The sequence below is a fragment of the Hordeum vulgare genome, chromosome 5H, assembly GCF_904849725.1.
Source record: "Hordeum vulgare subsp. vulgare chromosome 5H, MorexV3_pseudomolecules_assembly, whole genome shotgun sequence".
Classification (NCBI taxonomy): Eukaryota; Viridiplantae; Streptophyta; class Magnoliopsida; order Poales; family Poaceae; genus Hordeum; species Hordeum vulgare.
In genome coordinates this window covers 546,016,081-546,028,779 of record NC_058522.1, presented here as the reverse complement: position 1 = coordinate 546,028,779, position 12,699 = coordinate 546,016,081, and the positions used below count along the sequence as shown (strand labels likewise).

Below are 12,699 nucleotides of genomic sequence, written 5' to 3'. Positions count from 1 at the left end.
TCGTAGATGGACATCACCATGATAGGTCTTCGTGCGCGTAGGAAATTTTTTGTTTCCCATGCGACGTTCCCCAACAAAAACAATAGCAATAAAATGACACGATCACATGCTACATTCATAGTTTGGGTCTTGTCCATCACATGATTCTCCTAATGATGTGATCCCATTATCAAGTGACAACACTTGTCTATGGTCAGGAAACCTTGACCATCTTTGATCAATGAGCTAGTCAACTAGAGGCTTACTAGGGACAATGTTTTGTCTATGTATCCACACATGTATTTGTGTTTCCAATCAATACAATTATAGCATGGATAATAAACGATTATCATGAACAAAGAAATATAACAATAACTAATTTATCATTGCCTTTAGGGCATATTTCCAACACTACCTTGACTACGATCATGATGAGATCATGGTCTACTTTAGGCCTACTGGAAGTGATGATGATGGTCCACTTACTCCAGACTATGATCTTGACGCCGCCTGCCAAAGCTAGCTAGTAGGCATGCATGCATGCCATATCTCATGTTGTTACCACCTCATGTTTAGTTGAAATTGTCTACTTAATACTTTCTTGAATAAATAGATATTGTCGAATTTTGATTCTGGTATTTGCATTGTACTATTTAATTACTATTCTAAAACTTCGATTATGTTGTCATTTTGGTTGGATCGCGCTGTTGTACATACTTTGTCACCTCTGATCACAAAAGAAAAAACACTTAGTGATGGCTCATGTAAGCTATTGTCATAGGTTGCAGTAGTCAACGCTAACGGTGCATTGCTGGGATAGTGATAGTATCATGACATCAACATTTTTTCGTTGTGCTTCCATTAAAGCATGATTCAGGAATGTCTTTAACCGCTTCCATGTATGTTTTTTCTAAATCTCACGAAAAAATGGAAAATAGAAACATGAAAAATGGCCAAGTCTTAGTAAAGCTCGAGATGGAAACATGGCTGTCTTGTGTTATCGTGCGGCCCCCACTGGACACATGGAGCGCATAGGTTAGATTCATGTTGTTCCTCGTCATTGTGTAACGTCTAATCATTTTTCCATAATATCAAACATAATCTAAAGAGATACGATGCTTCATTAGATGTTTGTAGAGTGGCCCTCATTGAACCTTTTTAGATCTTCGTAGATGTCGTGATCTTCAATATCCATTACCAAGCACGCATGTGGTACTAGGCGGCGGTTGTAAGATTTAACCCCCCCCCCCCAATTGAATGAGCATCCCCTGGGATTTTGAAGATAATCTAACAGATTCAGTCTTTCGTGAGATGCACGGGGCGGGGCTCCTTATGGACCTTTTAGATCTCTAATCCTCACATCTCTCACGACCCATCGATCCTCATAGTTGCATGTCGTGAAACACATGAGGGGCTTCAGGCCAACGACCGCAAAGGTGTAACCCCTAATTGAAACTTCCGAAATTCAAAACAAAATGACCTACAGAGTCGCGATGTCTCCCAAATTTATGGTGGCGCACGGAGGTGTTTGGGGCTGTCCTTTTTTTCGCAAAAGATATAAACCCCCCAGTAAAAAAAGTTTCTAAATTTCAAACATAATCTAAAGAGATTCGGTGCTTCATTAAATGCGCTTGGAGTGGGCCCCATTGAACCTTTTTAGATCATCATAGATGTCGTGATCTTCAATATCCATTGCCAAACACGCACGTGGTACTAGGCGACGGTTGCAAGATTTAAACCCCCCAACTGAATGAGCATCCCTGGGATTTTGAAGATAATCTAACAGATTCAGTCTTTCATAAGATGCACGGGGTGGGGGCCCTTATGGGCCTTTTAGATCTCTACTCCTCACATCTGTCACGACCCATCGATCCTCATAGTTGCACGCCGTGAAACAGGTGAGGTGATGCAGGCCAACGACGACCGCAGAGGTGTAACCCCTAATTGAAACTTCCGGAATTCAAAACAAAATGACGTACAGAGTCGCGATGTCTCCCAAATTTATGATGACGCGCGGAGGGGTTTCGGGCCGTCCGTCTTTCGCAAAAAGATATGAACCCTCCGAGTAAGAAAAAAAAGTTTCTAAATTTAAAACATAATTTTGTGGATATAAAAGACGCACACTAGTGGGTGAGCATTATTTTTTGACAGTTACTATCAAACACAGTGTTGAAAACGAAATGACAACTGCGTGGCTGTCATCATAAAAAAAAAAAAAGATACCCTAGAATAAAACCTGGCGGAGAAGCCGTCTTCCTGCGACAGCGACTCCAGCGTGGTGGCAACCAATTAGATTATCACCATCTCCCTCTCCCTCTCCCGGATAGTAGTAGAAAAAAGCAAGCAAGCAAGCAAGCGGCACCATAACATAAATCCCCGTGTCCGTAGACCACAGTACCACACCAGGCCGGTCCGCATGCGCCAGGCTCGCTCTACTACCAGTAGCTGTAGTAATCCCATCCCATCCATCATTGGCTCCCGATTCACACTCGATTCTTTCTTTTATCCGCGCAATTATCTCCCTCCCTCTCATGTGTTTGTTTTGTTGCCTTGCAACTTGGATGCGTTCCCTTCCTGCGGCTGTGGGGTAGGATTGCAGGAAGAAGAAGAGAAGAGAAGAGGCCGCCGCTGGCCGCTGCCACCATCTTTATCGGCTGGCTGGATTCCTCATCTGCTTTCCTTCCCTTACCTTTCCTTTCCCTCGGCCTTCTCTTCTCCGAGACCCACCTCCACCTCCCCCCATCCTTCCTCCCTCCTCCCTCCTCTGGTCCCCGCGCCCGGGGAGCAGCCCTTTTAGTGCAAGATTCAATCTGCTCCTCCTGCTCGCCCTGCCGCTCCCTTCCTCCTTGCCCCGCCCACAGATTCGCCCCCCTTCTCCTCCTCCCCTCGCGCCGCCCGGCGGTTCTTGATCCGGTTCCGCTTGCCGTGCTGCCCGTGCTGCTCCGGGCCAAAGGCTGCTGCTTGGAGGCGGCGGCGGCGGCGGCCTCGATCTGCGCCGGGGCTCAGATTTGATCGGCGTGGCGCGCTCCTGTGGAGCCCGGGGGTTCCGATCGGCCGCGCTCCCGGTGTGCTGACCCAATTCCCCGACTTTGATGAGGCTCTCGCACTGTGAGAGCTACTGCGCCGCCCCCCTCTGCTACATCCCCTGCCTCCCCAAATCCAAAGATGCACCACCACCAGCCGCCGCCGACGCCGACGCCGTCTCCGCCGCGCCCTGCCCGGTCTCCATCGAGGACAAGCCGCCTCCCGTCCAGAAGTTTGAGCTTGTGGCGGCGCCGGCCGACAAGGACGACGAGGACCACAAGGAGGACTGCGAGAAGACGACGGCCGCGGCGCCGGCGCCTGCGCCACCACCCAAGAGCAACCTCAAGAAGGCCAACTGCGGCGACGACGTGGTAATTGCCCCCAAAGGCAATGTGAAGTGGCTTGATTTGCTGGGGAAGGATCTCACCGAGGTCAAGGAGTTCGAGCCAAGGTATACATACCATACCACTACCACCATCTTCTTCTCCTCCATGAAATTTTCCAACTGAATTGGCTTCTATCGCTGCTGTTGCCCATTCACAAGGATGGGTGAATTATTGTCTTGTGACGTGTCTGCTCACCATTGCAATTAACTAGGCGAATGTTTTGCATGCTCCGATTTTAGTAAGCCAAGGTTTGTACCAAGGACCCGATCCTCCCGGATATTAAATCATATTGCGCGTTGCGCGAGCGTTGACATGCGTGAACGAAACCGTTCCTCGGCCCCAGATGGGCGTCTGTTTTCCTTAATCTATCTTGCATGATGTCTCACATTGTATTGTTTTGTTCTTCCTAGAAATCTGCTTCTTGATACGGGGAGGGGACAGGTCGCCCAGTATTGAACTACAACTTGGAATGACTCGGTCATAACATTTACTTCGGACACGTATAGATAGGCCTTACTGCCCCGGCAGCTCAAGAGACATCCTTCTGATGCACTGCATTTCTATATGCTTGGTTTTGGTGGGGAGTAAATTTAATATTTCGTGCGGAGATGACAGGATCAACTTTATACATGTGTTAGACTTGGTATTTAAACGAGTTTTGTTTATTATGAAATTTATCTTTGACTTTTGAAAGTGTTGTCAGCTAGTTATGTAGATTGTGTTGGCATCAGTGATCTTCTAGATTCTCAAGCCCACCCTCTAAACTTTAACAAAGTGGTTTGAGGGCATTGTTTCAGCCAAGTGGTCTGAGCCTCGGAAGCCGCCGTGTTTTCAACCTGAGCTGAGTATAACAGCATAAATCGTATGATCAGTAATTCTGGGCTATGCCCATTTTAGTTGTGCTCTTAATTTGAGACCATGGCATAGCCTTGTCATAGTCTCATGGACTCCTTGTCGATAGTGATTTAGTACCAGTCAAACTGTTAAATCACTGATCATGACTACTTGGCAACAAGAATGATTGCCTCGTTATTTCGCTTTCACCTTTGATAAGTGGCAACTTTTTGTTACAGTTTAATTCCGAATAAAAAATGCTTCATGGAACTACACCATGATGATCCACAATTGAGTGGGATGTTCCTATTTCACCGGTCTTATCTTGAAGCAAACAATAAAACAACAAAGCAAACCTCTTTTATGCTCCTTTATCGCGATAGGCCTTAGCGTGTACGGAAATGAACCCTTTAGCGACTTTACCATGTAGAGATATTATGCTTCTTCTCACGGCCGGCTGGTCTTTGGCTTCCTCGACTGCTTAATTAAACTGACATTGTGTCTCCCCTGCATGATTTCAGCGAATCCGGAGACTCGATGGACGATGAGGGCATCTCGACGTGCGTGTGCGTCATCCAATGAACCCAAGGAGGAAGGCTCATGTACATTTGTGTGAAAATTAAGGGGGGCGCCCAGCATTCGTTGCCTGTACCGGTTTCATCAGTACATGCCGCCATAGCTGCTTAGTAGATGTAGTAGAGGGGGGGTGGGGGTTTTCTGCTGTTTTTATCAATCAGTCTCAGATCGGTCGAGTTCTTCGGTGTGGGGTGGAGCTTTGTCTGCGGGAGTCGATACAGTACGCGTTTCGACGCTCCTGTCGGGTCGGCTGGTGTTGTAGTTCAGAGTTGAGACTTGAGGGTATTGCTTCTTCTGTAAAGTTCCCAATACAAAAGATGATATTCATCAGTCAGAAGACATAGGGATGATGAGCTGATGTTTGGTTAGAAGAAGAGAACAAAGGTGCACATGCCTGTGTGTGCTGGGAACATGGGGATGTGGTGACCCTTGTGCACATGGGCGTGCCCCCTCCCTTGTCCAAAATGAAAATGAAAATGAAAATGCTCTGTGCATTTTAGAAAAAAAAAATGATACCCCTTGCACATGATACATTATATTTTGATAAAAGGGAGACCGCAGGCGAAATTGGAAGGATGGCCTGCTTGATTTTGTCCTTGTTTAAGATGGTTTGCCAGTTTGTTTGGTTGAATCAATCATCATCAGAAGAATTAGGCCAAAAATTAGGGTACAATTTGGGAAAATGAAACTTCCATTGAAGAGAAGCAAATGAAGTTCAATCTTTGCCAACATTGGCCAAATCACACAGAAAAGCAGAACCGTGGCCAGAGTTTAGGCTGGCCGAATATTTGGCGGCCCAAAGCAAAAGCGCCTACGCCCACTCGCGCCAATAAGTAGCAGCAGCATCTTAAGACCGAGGTTCGCTACAGCATACTGCAGCGAGGAGAAACAGTGAACGAGCCCCAAAAGTAGCCACGGCGCCCATCATAGCTAAATTTTCCGTCTCTTACCGGAAGAGGCGGCGTCTCAGTGGCCGACCTTGACCCCTGTTATTTTTGATCATATCTACTCCCTCCGTTTTTAAATATAAGTCTTTTAAGCGATTTTATTAAGGGACTACATACAAAGCAAAATGAATTAATCTGCCCTCTAAAATATATCTATATACGTCCGTATGTAATCCTCTAATGAAATCTGTACAAAAACTTACATTATGGAACGGAGGGAGTAGTATCTAGAGTTTGCCTTGATTTGTCACCACTTGCACAGCCCGTATCGAAACAGTGCTTTACTCATGTTATATATTTTTATATCATATCTAATATCCAGAGTTTGCCTTGATTAGATACCGCTTGCGTAGCACGTACGGAAACAGTGCTTTGCCCCTGGATGATCAGTCAACTGGGTATTATTGTACACACAGTTCACCAGAATTTGCCAAGTAGATCCCCAAAGAGGCACTCTTTTGTTGCATTCCATACATATTTAGCCAAAGGAGAGGTGAAGAACAGCTGCTCTAGGCTCTAGAGCCCCACAAAACTAGGAGATCATTCCTTACCAGCCACTCCTTTCCAAATTGGGGTTATCCATAAAAACTAATATACTCAATCCGTGCAATAATATAAGAGCGTTAGGACGTTTGTTTCTCTGTAAACTAATATTGGACATTTCTCTGTAAACTTTCCATATCTAGGTACGATTCCTAACTATTCCTCTGTAAACTAATATAGGAAGTTTTAGATCAATAAAGTGGGAGTACAAGCCAACAGAAAACCTTACGTAAAACGCAGTTATCAAGTATAAAAAGAACCCAGATTTGGCGGGTATCCACTTAACCCTATCAGTTTCTCTGACAGAGCAACTTGACAACAAACTGTCGAAGTCTCCACCCTAAAAGACCTCCTGACTGAGAATTTTTTATCACAAATTGCACAGATCTTGTACGAATTAAGTTCTACAGCGCAGCAGCAGCAGCAGCAATCTGGGAGCGCCTGTTTTCAACAAACTGCTTCCAGAAGATATCGAATTCTCCAGCCTTGATCGCCTCCCGTATCGACCGGAAGAACCGGAGATAGTGATGGGTGTTATGTCTGTAAAATTGGTAGAAAAAAAAACAGATGTCATTCACTCATAATATCTCATTGCTCTACAGAAATGCATGACTGGGTATTCAACTCGGCTTACATCTCCAGTAGAATCTGAGCCAGCATCTCGTGGACGTTGATCAGATGGTTGAGATAGGCACGGGTGTGATTCTGGCACGTGAAGCAGCCACAGCCATCGACTATCCGTGACGTGTCCTTCCTGAAGGAATATATATACCCAAAAGAATATGAGTCACTTTACAAGGATCAACAGATCCTATATGCAGATGTAAAGTTTATTCAACATGTGTAAAGCACTGAGAATTATAATTGGGATCGATGCCCCTGTTTTTCTTTTCACTTCAGGGCACATCGATAGTAGTTTGCATACTTCATTGCATTTTGTACAGAAGATGCTACAAATTTATATATTTATGTGTAGAGGAAACCGGTGGTTTTCTCAACCTTGTCTGAGCTTCTACTTTTCAAGTAAAACTCAACTAACTAGTAAATTCACATATATCTTTTGAAACATATTGTAGGCTACGGTAGTCATTAGTCAATATCCATGAACAAAAATTGAAATAGAACTCCATTAAGCAAGTGAAGATGCACAAAACACAATTAAATGTCCTGAACATGCTATTTCAGCATAACAGGTACCTACCGATATGTTGTTGCACGCAGGTTAATCTTTGCAGAATCCCCAGAACTACTGTCGAATACACCATTCTGCATCTCTCTTTCAACCATGTCAATGGGGAAGATCAGTGCAAAACCACCCATAGTAAGTTGGTAAATGTATCTGCCAATTGAGAAACATGTAAAAGAAAAATGATCAACAAGCTAATGGGACTACAGATGCTACAGGACAAGATGAACTTGCATACGTGGAATCAAAAAGGTCTATGCCAGAAGCTACACCCTCCAAGACCTCCTCTGGAAGACATAAAAAGTACTGAACCTGTCAAACTTGTTACAGACAAAACAATGCAACAATAGTATTCCAATACAAACAAAACTCAGAAAGGGATGGGATAAGCTTAACATATTGCAAAAGAAACATGAATCAATCTACTAAAAGATAACAACCATTACTTACTACCACGCTGCGCAGAATACAACTAATGTTATAAGATAGATTATGTATTAGTGTAACTTTACCAGCTCTAGTCTCTAGCTTATGAATTGTCAAGATGTCAAGATAAGGCTAGAATGTAATAACACACTATGGGTGAGACCAAAAAGAAAGCAAAACTTTCAGACATGACCCAGTTGAGCAGAGAAGACGACAAACAGCTAATTATCTCTAGACGAGAGCCATAGGAATTAACTTAAATAAATTAACACATCAAAGATGTATCACAAGCCGGCTGAGAAAAAAAAAAGGATGCATCACAGGGACCTGGAAGACCAAGCCTAGAGACAATGCGAGGTTTCTCCAATGGCAAACAATCCTGAAACAGAAACAAAATGGCTAAAACAGCATGAACACAAGACAGAGAACACTTTTCAACAAACTTAAAGGATACTTCTGGAAGCATGAAAAATAGATTCAGCTTGTAATCACAACCAAAGGCTAGAGGAGATTGGCCACATGGGCAATCCTAGACCAAATTCTTGCCTGAAGTCTTCATGGTGCTATAACATTATCACACAATGCAGGTTGATGTAACTGTTCCCAGATCATAGTAACCATTTAATAACACTACCTTAGAAATCAGAAATCATAAGATAGCCTGATGCTCTAACATGCAACGTTAACAGGTTGTCTGGCTTATTTCAGCAAGGTCAACCCAAGAATGTTTAGCATGACACGTTAGACTAGAAGCCAGCCAAGCAACTTATGTTGACAGATTTGAAATGCATTATTAGTTTCTTAAATATGCCTTGTCCTGACTTTTGCAGGTTTTCATTTGGGACGAACTTGAGGAATTAGCAAATGCACAAGAGGTAAGAGGGCAGCAACTTTGCACAAAGATCGTCTGCAGTTAATGCCCTTTAAGGCCTTAATTAATTCAAAGTTACAATTCTGCAAGTAACCTACTCCCTCCGTACCTAAATACTTGTAGTTGGGGAGAACTAGACTAGTTCTCCCCAACTACAAGTATTTAGGTACGGAGGTCATAACGGTATTATGCCATCATCCTTGCAGTAACCATAACATGGGCATTCTTCTTAGTGAGAATCACTGCAGTAGGATAGTAGCTAGGAGGATTTGAAAGGATATATAGATAAAGAATATGGTTCTCACTGTTACTGCATTGAGTAAACTGCAACGTTCTTCAACACTCTCTCCAAGGCCAAACCCTCCAATCCAAAAGCCTGTATCCAACATTGCCAGAAAGAATCAGTAGAAGCAGCATGCATTGGGCTTTTCAAAGTAAATAAGCATCACCCTGTTTTCAGTACAAAATTGAGCAAAAACGTCAGGTTCCATCCTCATCTAAGGGATTGGGTAAATAAGCAGTAACTACTGAAGGTTAGCAGTAGGGATTGATAAATGAAAATAACCTGATACATTTCTCTTCGATACTTCAGTGGCACACAGTTTTCGTTGTTCTATACTGGATCCCCCAACAACTACACCTAAACTGTTTTTCCCAGCAGCCTGAAATCATGAGGAACACGCAATAAAATAAATAAAAGCTACATACGACCAAAGGAAACATTTCCATCAATATATAGAAAAAAGTAGCACATGGATCCTAAAGCGGTATCACAAGAGAAGCCCACATCTTATTTCTCAGTTTTTCTGTTGTGAAGCTTGAACCAAAGGCACCTAGTAGTGCAGTCAAGTGTCACACGAGCTCAGTCACTAAACGTGAAAATTAACTTGTAAGTGTCACTCAGGCATGCATTTATTTTTAGCTGCTCTAAAGAATTCAAAAGGAATTGGCAAACCTTCCAATTGGAAAAGAAACATATACACAACATTCCGGTAAAAAAAAAGTTCAGATGGGAAAACCTGAACATCATACCGCATCCAATGCAATACATGCGTCAAGCCAGCGTAATGTTCGCTCAACAGATGTTTTGTTCCGTTTCTCATTAACCCAGGCTGGAACCTCATCTGCCAAGCTTGCCCACAAATTAGGTTGCATGCAGGAAATCAACTCCATATAGTCTGATGGTTTGACCTAAAATGTTGAAGGAAATTGAATTCAGATGCATGAGTCAAAATACGTATTCTTGGAAGTTGAAGAACAGATTACATCCACCGACCAGTTTACGACCCGCTGGTGTTTCAAAAGATGCACCAAATTTATTGGTGGCGTCACTTGATGGTAAACACTCAGTAGACTCGCCCGCTGCGGCTACAAGGATATGATCAGGCAGACCCACCATACGATGCAAACCACCAATATTAGATATTGTTTTCGATGAAGGGACCTCTATACTGGTGAAACCAAAAAGAAAGGTGACCAAACACATTTAGTCAAATACTCAGAAGAAAGGGAGCCATCCTATCCCAGAAGAGAGGTTTTAGCTCTATGTTGGTATTTTGTCAAACAGAATACATGGCCAGCAGCAAAAGGAAAAAGAAGGGGGGCTTACAAGTGGGTTGGGCAGACATTGAGGAGGAGGGAGTCTGGAAGGGGGAGGGAGGAAAGCAGGTCAGGAGACATAAATGCCGGCAGCCCCTTGCGTGTGGACAAAAGCAGCGCTGGCGTCTCAACACCGCTGCTTCCAATCTGGAGCAACCCAGCGCGAGCCTTCGCCCCACTAGCACACACTTTTGTCACTGCAAACCGCATGCTGACCTTCGCTTCACTACACAACCTGCAGTATATTGCCCTGCTAGGCGCAAACCGGAACGAGCACTATCCTTGATCTGTGCCACAGTTGTGAATCTGCTGGTGTGGTGATGATAAAGGATCTGCACATGTAAAGTTCTGCACTTAGTACAAAACAATGAAATCACTCTAGTTAGTATGACAAGGTGACGATAATGGATCGAAGGCACGCATTCCAAACATAAACAAACGAGACGATGGTGTGACCTATCACGGTTTATTCAGAGATTTAGACACGCCCCTTAAATCAAACTGACAACTCGTCGCGTTACAAAATCTCTCCGAAAGGGTCAACAAAAGATGCCGAGTTTCCTCCTACGCCCAACACGGTGCCTTCCGGAGGATTTGCTAGTTAACAAAGGCTTAATTAACGCTAAGGGCCTGCAACCAAGCATGCTGTACTTGTACAAGACAGAGTTCCAAAGCACCAAATTACACACCAGGCATCCGTCATTTGCTTGGTTGAAAGTTGAAACCCGTTCTAACATACATATATGGGCCACGGCACGATGTCTGCAGCTAAAACCGATAACCAGTTGGCCATTAATTTAGCTAAAACCGCGCTTGCAGACGTGCTCAGATACAGAAACAGATACAGATACAGATGCAGGGGCGACTGGCCCTGACGGCGTGGAACGGGGGTTTAGTTAAACCCAGACCTGCTGTAGAACAAACCTGTACGATTCTATCAGTAGCTAGCGCGCCAGGGAGCAGGCAAATCCGCGGGAAACTAGGCAATGATAATCGAAATAGACTGGTCAAAGCAGAGGACATAGGTACCGGGAAAAGGAGGTCTCGGAAGAATCCAAGGGGGCTAGGGTTCGTCGCCGGCAAAGCAAAACGAATGCAGGCAGGTCCGGACGAATCTCCGCTCCTCGCCGGTCTGGTGGAGGCGAGGAAGAGGAGGAGGAGGACTCCGGGAGAAGAATCGCTTCGAGGTGGCGCGCCGCCGCGAGCGAGGGGGGGGAGCCAAGATAGGGAGAAGGAAGAAAGGGAAGGCAGAGGTGAGGTTTTTTTTTCCAGCTTTACCCAAAAGAAAATGAAAATTTGCACGCGTGGGCTCCAGGCCGATGGGCGATGGGGCCAGGGGCGTCGTTGGATTTTGATGGATTTCTGGGGTGCTTTTCCAAACATTGGCACCCAACGACTGCAAATTAGGTAGACCGAGTTGATTTTCCATACTCCATTGGAAAATAATTAGGCCCCGTTTGAAATGTCTGTGAAATTTACAAATGTAAATGATTACATCGGGATATTATTGTCCGTCAGTAAAATACAACTGAATAAAATTCCGCCTGTAATCTGCTGACGCCCTGATGTGTCTGACCACTGTATCATTTTGTGATGATTGAAGAAATGCAGCAAGCATGGATGGGGAGGAGGCAGAGGAGACTAGGAGCATGGTGTGGATCTGACCGCTTGGAGCAGGAGGAGGGCATGAGTGGCCGCCGCTCGCCGCCGTCGCTGTTGCCTGCCATATCGCGATCGCCGGGGATGGCAGAGGGAATGAGTGGTCGCCGCTCGTCGTCGTCGCCTGCCATATCGTGGTCGCCGGGGACGGAGGAGAGAATGAGTGGTCGCCGTCGCCTGCCATATCGCGGTCGTCGGGGACCTCGCTGGCTTCGGAGCGGACGGTGTCTCTCGTCCCTATCCCCCTGCCGCGTCGTGGACGCCGACGACGTCTCCCCGTCCCTCATTACAGCGGCGCAGCAGTTAACCTGGTCTTGAGCGTCGAGGTGAGAAAATACGACGCCCAGAGATCTGTATTGTTTACCGGTCTGTTTCTTGTGTAAAAGCAAAACCGGGTGTATTTTTTACAGCCTGGAAACGACGTTCCAAGCACCTACTCGAAGCCGAGCGTTTTTTTACAGAGGGGATGTTTTACAACCGTAATGGGGTAAAAAAGACATTCCAAACGGGCCCTATGAGGATTTGGCAGGTGTTCTTTTATTTGTTGCGATGAAGAGGGTTTGGTAGGTTTTGATCCTTGCCAATAGTTGGGTTCGCGAAAGGACAATAACTTTTGGTGTATAAGTGTATATATGTACATCCTATATAAAAAAACAAATTATTAATTAA

At 44.8% G+C, this 12,699-nt stretch overlaps 2 protein-coding genes across 2 annotated transcripts; one reads left to right on the top strand and one right to left on the bottom strand.

Moving 5' to 3' along the window:
* The first annotated feature begins 2,386 nt into the window (after positions 1-2,386).
* On the top strand, positions 2,387-5,149 carry LOC123452680. The gene is made up of 2 exons (XM_045129383.1): positions 2,387-3,454; positions 4,745-5,149. Exons 1-2 carry the CDS (start codon positions 3,072-3,074, stop codon positions 4,803-4,805), a joined length of 444 nt encoding a protein of 147 aa, XP_044985318.1. The 5' UTR covers positions 2,387-3,071; the 3' UTR covers positions 4,806-5,149.
* A 1,307-nt stretch (positions 5,150-6,456) lies between these two features.
* Positions 6,457-11,613, bottom strand: LOC123452679 (queuine tRNA-ribosyltransferase accessory subunit 2-like). The gene is made up of 11 exons (XM_045129382.1): positions 11,401-11,613; positions 10,382-10,703; positions 10,049-10,223; positions 9,805-9,963; positions 9,338-9,434; positions 9,078-9,148; positions 8,229-8,280; positions 7,714-7,762; positions 7,491-7,628; positions 6,924-7,043; positions 6,457-6,829 (listed from the first exon to the last, which is right to left on the bottom strand). Exons 2-11 carry the CDS (start codon positions 10,579-10,581, stop codon positions 6,694-6,696), a joined length of 1,197 nt encoding a protein of 398 aa, XP_044985317.1. The 5' UTR covers positions 10,582-10,703; positions 11,401-11,613; the 3' UTR covers positions 6,457-6,693.
* Between the last annotated feature and the right edge of the window lie 1,086 nt (positions 11,614-12,699).

What these genes read in the sequence shown, in the direction of transcription:
- LOC123452680 (XM_045129383.1), top strand. Translation starts at nt 3,072, where the DNA reads ATGAGGCTCTCGCACTGTGAGAGCTACTGCGCCGCCCCCCTCTGCTAC. An exon ending in GTCAAGGAGTTCGAGCCAAG is followed by an intron (nt 3,455 to 4,744) that starts GTATACATACCA and finishes GCATGATTTCAG; the next exon opens with CGAATCCGGAGACTCGATGG.
- LOC123452679 (XM_045129382.1), bottom strand. Translation starts at nt 10,581, where the DNA reads ATGCGGTTTGCAGTGACAAAAGTGTGTGCTAGTGGGGCGAAGGCTCGC. An exon ending in CATGTATTGCATTGGATGCG is followed by an intron (nt 9,435 to 9,804) that starts GTATGATGTTCA and finishes TCATGATTTCAG; the next exon opens with GCTGCTGGGAAAAACAGTTT. An exon ending in CTGCGTGCAACAACATATCG is followed by an intron (nt 7,044 to 7,490) that starts GTAGGTACCTGT and finishes ATATTCCTTCAG; the next exon opens with GAAGGACACGTCACGGATAG.